This window comes from Corythoichthys intestinalis, chromosome 19 (genome assembly GCF_030265065.1).
Source record: "Corythoichthys intestinalis isolate RoL2023-P3 chromosome 19, ASM3026506v1, whole genome shotgun sequence".
Classification (NCBI taxonomy): domain Eukaryota; kingdom Metazoa; phylum Chordata; class Actinopteri; order Syngnathiformes; family Syngnathidae; genus Corythoichthys; species Corythoichthys intestinalis.
Window position 1 is genome coordinate 11,671,475 of NC_080413.1, and position 8,852 is coordinate 11,680,326.

Here is an 8,852-nt window from a genome sequence, read left to right on the forward strand (position 1 = left end):
CTGACCTTTTTACCGCAATAATATAATGAAAACCTGAAACTATGGCTTTTAGTTTTGGCCACCCCAAAATTTTAAGTGTCCCCATCTGGCCACCCCTATGAAACATTTCTGGAGGCGCCACTGATCAGGAACTTGAGTTCTGAGAACCATTTTAGTTCCTACTCTGAGGTAGGGCTTTTCATTGGGGCCGTGGGAACTCGATTACCTTGGTGTTTGATGATTTGCTGAAATCAGCAGTGATGCTCCTTCCATACTTGCACGTCTTAAGGATCCGGCATATTTTGAAAAACTACCCTGTACTAAATCCGTGTGCCCTTCCGGTTTCCTCGTTAGACGTTGGATTTGCTCACCAATGGAAACCATTCCCATAGACTTCATAATATATTGATGGGGTATGCGGGGCCGATTAATAGGGGGGCCCGCATTGTTGGCGTGGCCGTCAAAGCTGACCGAGTGGAATCACAGACAAAGAGCTTTTTTCGTATAAAATTCTTGTGAAAAAATGCTTAATTCCCTGAATTCTTTATAGATATGGATGTAAACGTTTTGATTTTTGGTTAAAAGCAAAAAAAAAAAAAAAAAAAAAAGTGCAGTTAGCATTTATTTTACGTAAATATTGCGAACTATGATGCTAGTCAGCATATATAGCAGCCGCCTTATGTAAAGAGCTTTTCCGGTGAAAATTCTTGTGAATAAATGCTTAAATCCCTGAATTCTTTACATATATCGACGTAAACAGTCTTGATTCTTTGTTAAAAGAGCAAAAAAACAGGCAATTAGGTATTTTTTTCTCAAAATATTGTGAACTATGATGCTGGTCAGTAAGCAAATATAGCGGCCGCCTTATGTAAACAGAGCTTTTCCGTTGAAAATTCTTGTGAATAAATACTTAAATCCCTGAATTCTTTTTATATATATGGACGTAAAACAGTCTTGATTCTTTGTTAAAAGAGCAAAAAAATGGGCAGTTAGCATTTATTTCACGTAAATATTGCGAAATATGATGCTAGTCAGTAAGCAAATATAGCGACCGCTTTATGTAAACAGCTTTTCCGGTGAAAATTCGGTAACACTTTATAATAACTATCCGTTTTACTAGTTAATAGATCATTAGTAAACTGTTGATAAATGATTCATTGTTGATTTGTGAAGTATTTGTTAACAGTTTGTTAAGCATTTACAGGGGGTTCCAATATGGTTGACCCCATTCTAAATGCCCATGCTAGTTGATGGATATTAATAAAACTATATACACTTTATGTTGAAGGTCATTAGTTTTATTGTTTAAATATACAAAGAAAACTACAAATATTTGTTGATTCTATGGCAGATTTTCATAAATGTGCGACATGAGCGCTGCCTGCAAAATGCCTTATCAAAATGCCTTTTCTTTTGAAGTGAACGGCATTTCTTAACCTGAAAAGATAGAAATGCCAAATGTTACACACAAAAACTTGAAACGTTTCTACACAAACCGTGTTTCAGTTTAAGAACACCCTGTAAATGCTTAAATAACTGTTAAGAAATACTTCACAAATCAACAATAAATCATTTATCAACAGTTTACTAATAATCTATTAACTAGTAAAACGGATAGTTAAAATTCTTGTGAATAAATGCTTAAATTCTTTATATATATGGACATAAAACAGTCTCGATTCTTTGCTAAAAGAGCAAAAAAACGGGCAGTTAGCATTTATTTTATTTAAATATTGTGAACTATGATGCTGGTCAGTAAGCAAATTGCAAGTATAGCGGCCGCCTTATGTAAACAGAGCTTTTCCGGTGAAAATTCTTGTGAATAAATGCTTAAATCCCCGAATTCTTTATCGATCCGAAAGTAAAAAAGTCTCGATTCTTTGTTAAAAAAGAAAAAAACAGGCAGTTAGCATTCATTTTATGTCAAAGAATGATGCTAGTCTGTTAGATAATGTAGCGGCGGCCTTACAACAAAGAGCTTTTTACGTTGAAAATGCTTGAGAAAAAACGAAAAATATAATGATTACCTTGAATCGCTCATGAGGCAATCCTTCCTGTTTGTATGCGTTACAGCTTTCATACTTTTTCAACCTAAATCCGGCGTTGGATCGCTGCATGTGTCGCTGCGACCGACTGCAAAAAACTGAAGCGGATTGCGGGATAGCTCCGTACTTGAAGGCGTGGTGCAGTGAAGGTGGAATCTGACCCGTCAATATCATTATGAAGTCTATGCTATTCCTTTCAAACATACAAGAATTGCCACAGTGTCCTCGACGGTCTCCATTTCGTTGTTTTTCGTTTAGCTTAGTTTTCGCGATTGTATTTTGCCAGAGGTGGGTGTGGCGAGTAAATAATGCTTCAATGGCGCAGACTACAACATCACAGCGGTTTGTATCAGACGCAGTACCCATGTGCGAACACGACTGACTGGCGAAGGATAGTTCCTATAACGACTGGAGAGGCTTATAGTTATAGGAACTAAGTACGCAAGTTCCTATAGTCGGAAAGCGGCTGCAATGAGCTTGTGTCATTCTGTTGCCATGTTTGCACACACCAACATCACACAATGACAACATCATAATTATTATTGTAGTATGTGTAAATATAGATGTATGCCTTAAAAAGAGTGGGCTAGAGCGAAGAGTGTAACAAAAGGTAAAGAGAAAATTGGCCAATGTTGAATAAAGCGAGTAAAGAGCATTGCTAACTACCCAATTCAGAATTTCTCACATAAAATAAAAGTGTGCTAAATAGTACTTTTGAATTCATTGTCAAACAGAATGTGATTAATCACAATTAATGTTGAAGTTAATTATTTCAACTGCGTATTAACACATTGGCTACCCATTGACGGCAATAGACATCTAATCAATTTGAAACGGGAGTCTGTCAGCGAGATGATTGTTTCATTAATATGGCAGTGCTTTTAAAATGTGTGCTAATTGATTATGATACAGAATGCGATTCATCACAATTAATTTCACTTGATTGAATACCCAACTAATGTTTTTGTTTTTAATCCTGTAGTGTGCATGTCAATATTACCTAGCAAAAGAATCTGAATCTGAAACGATTCTGTCGTGTGCCAAGGTACCATATTTTGGGTAGTGAGGGAAGGCTAACACTCTTTCAAAAATGTTTTTGATAATCAGGGGTTCACTGTAGGGCTGCTGCGAACACTTATTTCGATATTTGACTAATCACCTTTGTTTCTTGCAATCAGTCAATTTATCAGGACTAATAAATCATGTTATTTACTGCAATATTAGTCTGGGCTTTACATTTATATGCACATGATATGCAGTCGAACCAAAAACTAGGAAAGAGGGTACTATGAATATGATGTACAGTAACTATAAAACTATCGTTGTTTTCCAAAGCAAAAATGCAAATATCTCTTTTCGATCGATTATAAAAATAATCTGTCTGCTTTCAACGAAGACTTAAGAAATCAGAGAATATCTACACTTATATATACAGTGGGGCAAATAAGTATTTAGTCAACCACGAATTATGAAAGTTCTCCCACTTGAAAATATTAGAGAGGCCTGTAACTGTCAACATGGGTAAACCTCAACCATGAGAGACAGAATGTGGGGGAAAAAAACAAAATCACATTGTTTGATTTTTAAAGAATTTATTTCTAAATTACAATGGAAGATAAGTATTTGGTCAATACCAAAAGTTCATCTCAATACTTTGTTATGTACCCTTTGTTAGCAATAACAGAGGCCAAACGTTTTCTGTAACTCTTCACAAGCTTTTCACACACTGTTGCTGGTATTTTGGCCCATTCCTCCATGCAGATCTCCTCTAGAGCAGTGATGTTTTGGGGCTGTCGTTGGGCAACACTTCAACTCCCTCCACAGATTTTCTATGGGGTTGAGATCTGGAGACTGGCTAGGCCACTCCAGGACCTTGAAATGCTTCTTACGAAGCCACTCCTTTGTTGCCCTGGCTGTGTGTTTGGGATCACTGTCATGTCTCATATTCTATGTCCTTGCTGATGGAAGGAGATTTTCACTCAAAATCTCTCGATACATGGCCCCATTCATTCTTTCCTTTACACAGATCAGTCGTCCTGGTCCCTTTGCAGAAAAAAAAGCCCCAAAGCATGATGTTTCCACCCCCATGCTTCACAGTGGGTATGGTGTTCTTCGGAGGCAATTCAGTATTCTTTCTCCTCCAAACACGAGAACCTGTGTTTCTACCTAAAAGTTCTATTTTGGTTTCATCTAAGCATAACACATTCTCCCAATCCTATTCTGGATCATCCAAATGCTCTCTAGTGAACCGTAGACGGGCCTGGACGTGTACTTTCTTCAGCAGGGGGACACGTCTGGCAGTGCAGGATTTGAGTCCCTGGCGGCGCGGCACATTGTGTTACTGATAGTAGCCTTTGTTGCTGTGGTCCCAGCTCTCTGTAGGTCATTCTCTAGGTCCCCCTGTGTGGTTCTGGTTCTGGGTTCCGTTCTTGTTATCATTTTGATGCCACGGGGTGAGATCTTGCATGGAGCCCCAGGTCGAGGGAGATTATTAGGTCTTGTATGTCTTCCATTTTTTAATAATTGCTCCCACAGTTGATTTCTTTACACCGAGCGTTTAACCTATTGCAGATTCAGTCTTTCCGGCCTGGTGCAGGTCTACAATTTTGGTGTCCTTCGACAGCTCTTTGGTCTTGGCCGTAGTGGAGTTTGGAGTGTGACTGACTGAGTTTGTGGACAGGTGTCTTTTATACCGCTAATGAGTTAAAACAGGTACCATTATACAGGTAACAAGTGGAGCCTCGTTAGACCTCGTTAGAAGTTAGACTTCTTTGACAGCCAGAAATCTTTATTTGTAGGTGACCAAATACTTATTTTCCACTGTAATTTGGAAATAAATTCTTTAAAAATCAAAAAATGTGATTTTCTGGGGGTTTTTTCCGCATTCTGTCTCTCATGGTTGAGGTTTACCCATGTTGACAATTACAGGCCTCTCTAATCTTTTCAAGCAGGAGAACGTGCACAATTGGTGGTTGACTAAATACTTATTTGCCCCACTGTACATACACACACACACTGTAATTTTCATACTATAAGGCGCACCTGACTATAAGCCGCCACCCACCTAATTTTGACACGAAAACCACATTTGTTCATAGATGAGACGCACCGGACCATAAACCGCAGCTGTCCTCATTGTGTTATGGATTATTACACCAAAAGATATTAACCGGTAACACTTTATTTGGCAGTGGCATCATAGACTGTCATAAGACCGTCATAATCATGACATGACACTGTCATGAACAATAATGAACGCTTATGACAAATGGCATTTTGTGTCATCCAGCAAATTATTTCACTTTTGAATGGATGTAAAAGATCCAAGGTGGAACTAAATGGAGTTAGTGACAAAATTTACCGATATGACACATAATGACATGTGATAAACATTCGTTAATGCCCATGACAGTGTCATGTCATAATTATGTCAGTCTTTTGACGCCGCTGTCAAATAAAGTGTTACCTATTAACTCATTCACTCCCAGCCATTTTCACTGGTGCAACCCCCTTCGGTCCCGGCCGTTTTACTAAATTTTGACTGATTTTGCAAGGCCCACAGAAAATTCTGTTCTATTGCTATATAAACATGGAACCCACCAAAAGAAAGATTAGACTCTCTTCTTCAGCAGGAAAAAAAAGTTAGTTCATATCTTTTTCCATTCTTTAGAAATCAGCTTTAGAAAATAGCTTAGTTTGAGCAATTTTCCAATTTCTGATGGAAAAAAATTGAGAAATTGAGCTTTTTGTAAACGCATACATTTCAAACATACCTTTGACTTCAAAACAGCTATTTTTTGCTTTAGTTACAATCCCAAACATCTGAATAATGTTTTCCTTTTACAAAATAACATAAACAACAAGAAAAAAAAAAGAGCTTTTGATAGCAAAGTAACAATTTATTTACACATAACTGAGTGATGACGCTGTTGTGGCCGCGACGGCCGGGGTAAGCTTTTCCCTAATCGCCGCCTTTCTCATAAAGATGGATTTTTTTGAGTCTTTCCAGCACGGACTCAATGGCATCATCAGCTGCACTGGTGGTCCCGGTCGTTCTGCTCAGTAGTCTAGCGCCTGGCATCCTGGACGTCCATTTGGTCGTCTTCCATCGGCAGTCAGCCGTTCGTTCCGTTGAATCGGGGTGAGGGTCTTACCAAATGCGCGACTGCCCTCCAGTGGCCAGTTTTATTGCTTTAAAATGGATTTTCAGCTTTGTGCTTTGGAGCTAAGTTGAATCAGAACCTAGAGATGTCTCCTGTTAAAAAAAAAAAAACGTAAAAGACGTATAAATACGTCTTTGGGACACTGAAACAATTAAAAATAGAATGTATTTATAAGTTTTTGGGAGCAAATAAGTTAAATGAATCAATAAATAAGCCGCACTGGACTATATGCCACAGGATTCAAAATGAGGGATAAAAGTAGCGGCTTATAGCCCGAAAATTATGGGAAACTGAACTTTGTTTATGTGTGTTTGTGTGTGTTCGTTCCCTATGGACTCCGAAATGGCTGGGCTGATTTTGACGAAATTTTATACAGTCGTACTGTTTCTGGGAATGTTCATAGATGGGTTTGATCTCTGTATGGCTCCATTTAATCAGAAAATTAAAAACTCCAAAAATTAGCATACAAAATCCCTGATTGTGGAAGCGACCGCGCCGTCTTTTGGACAAAAGACGCGTCTCTTGCAATTGCAATGTCACAGTAGGTTTTTTTAAACTTTTCAAACGGTTTCATGTACAAATTTAAGTGTGCTGTGATGATACATTGTGGCTTTGAGTACTTCACAAAAACATGCTGGATTTCCCCAAAAATGTACAACTTTCCAGAAAATTACAAAGCGATTCATTTCTTCTGGATATTATTACTGTAGCGACTTATTTATTAAGCGTTACGCCCGCAATGGTTCATTGGTAGTTTTGGCAACCATTACTGAGAGTGGTGGTTGCCATTGTTATGTTCTGGTGTTTCTGCTCAAGAAGTGGCTTGTCCCTTGAGGTCATGTAGCGTATGGGACACAACAGCAGCAAGTGTGAAACATAAAAAATGTCTTTCATTCTTCTCCATGTTGCTCGACGCAATACGGTACACAGTGATGGAGAAGCTATTGTGCATTAACCCCTTTACGGTGTCCATGTTCTATCGTGTTCACGTTACACAGACCTGGCAATGCTTGGCCATACTGCTCATTTAGAGTGGCTCAAATGTCTCTAAACAGTTCATCGATGATCAAACTAGCTGTCGAATAATTTGATCATCGATTAGTTCTCAGGTAATCGATTAATCACAGTCGACGTTGTTGTCTCTTCAGTGACGAATGTCTTCCACGAGCTGCTCAGTGGTAAGCTCGTCCGTCTTCACACCCGTGCGACTCTTCATCTCTAGGAAGAGACCCTGAATGTCCCGCGGCGGATCGGCAATGCTGCGGCTCCACAGGACCTCTGTGATGCCCAGCAGCTCCCGCACACGTGCCGCGATGCCCTGTGGGGCGCACAGCAGGTGAATACATCAAGTTGGGACAGAGTCCTTTGATTAACCGTCAAACTTTTTGTTTGGCGCTCTCGTCTCGCTGAGAGTTGAGGCTGTTCCGTTGTTTGAGAGGGAGATGAAGGAGTGTCTCCATGTACGTGTGCGAAAATAGTCCTTCATTATCTGTTTACACCTGCCTCCACCTTGAAGCTGACACAGTGGCGCAGACGCACCGAGCTAATTTAACTGTCATCTGAGATGGAGATGTGCGTTTTATTTATCTCGATCGTGGGATGACAGACTGATTAGTACCTACAAACTCAATGAGGGCTAATGAAAGATATCTATTCATTGACATAAGAATTGGAAAAAAAAATCAATCCATTTTGGCAGTGAGTACTTTAAGAAAAAAACATCGCCTAAATACAGATGTGGCATCTATAAAGCTGAACTTTATAGAGAGTGCAACAGACTGAGCGTTGTTTCCAATTTTTAGGTGAGCAGCTTTACAAGCGGGGTAATTAATGAATTAATCCATTGTGTAGGTGTAACCTAATTCAGTGGCCAATGAATGCGTGTGAGTCAGCCATCTAGTTCAATGCTCACACTGTTAATTAATTCAAATTAAGGCACACATAAAGAGCAAGTGTTTGACAAGCAGATGGCATATATCGTGTAATGTGTGCTGCGCAGTCTTTTTCATCTTCTTTCATCTTCTACTTAAAGCCTGTTTTGTTTATTTTAAGCCTTGTGGGGACATTTCACTACCTGCATGTCTTTAAAGTCTGTGATTCCAAGTCTTGGCATGTGGGCACAATCCACAAAGATCAGCTTCCTGCCAGTGACACAATTCTCTGAGAAGCATCGCTGCCATGGGGAGGAAAATCACTGATTATGATGACTGGTGTTGTTAAAATGTGTAGAAAGTGTATTGTGTCTAACAAGCGTTAAATACAAACCTACTTTATACTGTGGAAATCCTATTGACTCAATCCATCCCGCAACATCCTCACAACTCCACTGCAGGAACTCCATGTTGTGCGTATCCGTGTTGCCATGGGAACTGGCACTCGACGACTCGGGTGTTAATTTTACCTCTTCTTCTTCTTCTTCTTCTTCGTCTTCTTCTGCTTTACTCATCTTGTTTCGAAGCAAGCTTTTGTGCTTCTAGAAAAATATTGATTTTATAATATGGAAGTTTCTTGACTCACTGCACGGACTTTTTGACATCTTTTTGACGCATACATTCCCAAAAGATTTGAACAAGATGCGAGTTCAACCCGGGCGACGGTGTTGATAGCAACCAATCAGCTTCTGGGAATTTAGGGCAGCTGTTGAATACAGTTTTCTGATTGGTCC

At 39.3% G+C, this 8,852-nt stretch overlaps 1 protein-coding gene across 2 annotated transcripts; it reads right to left on the bottom strand.

Annotated features, from left to right (window-relative positions):
* Positions 1-5,954: 5,954 nt before the first annotated feature.
* Positions 5,955-8,754, bottom strand: LOC130907960 (sterile alpha motif domain-containing protein 15-like). 2 transcript variants are annotated; one of them, XR_009061558.1, is made up of 4 exons: positions 8,457-8,754; positions 8,262-8,360; positions 7,188-7,505; positions 5,955-6,279 (listed from the first exon to the last, which is right to left on the bottom strand). XR_009061558.1 is itself a non-coding variant. In XM_057823521.1 (3 exons), exons 1-3 carry the CDS (start codon positions 8,631-8,633, stop codon positions 7,332-7,334), a joined length of 450 nt encoding a protein of 149 aa, XP_057679504.1. In that variant the 5' UTR covers positions 8,634-8,754; the 3' UTR covers positions 6,295-7,331. The 2 variants fall into 2 exon arrangements, 1 of the variants encoding a protein (XP_057679504.1); XM_057823521.1 differs by lacking the exon at positions 5,955-6,279 and having other exon boundaries at positions 6,295-7,505.
* Positions 8,755-8,852: the final 98 nt, after the last annotated feature.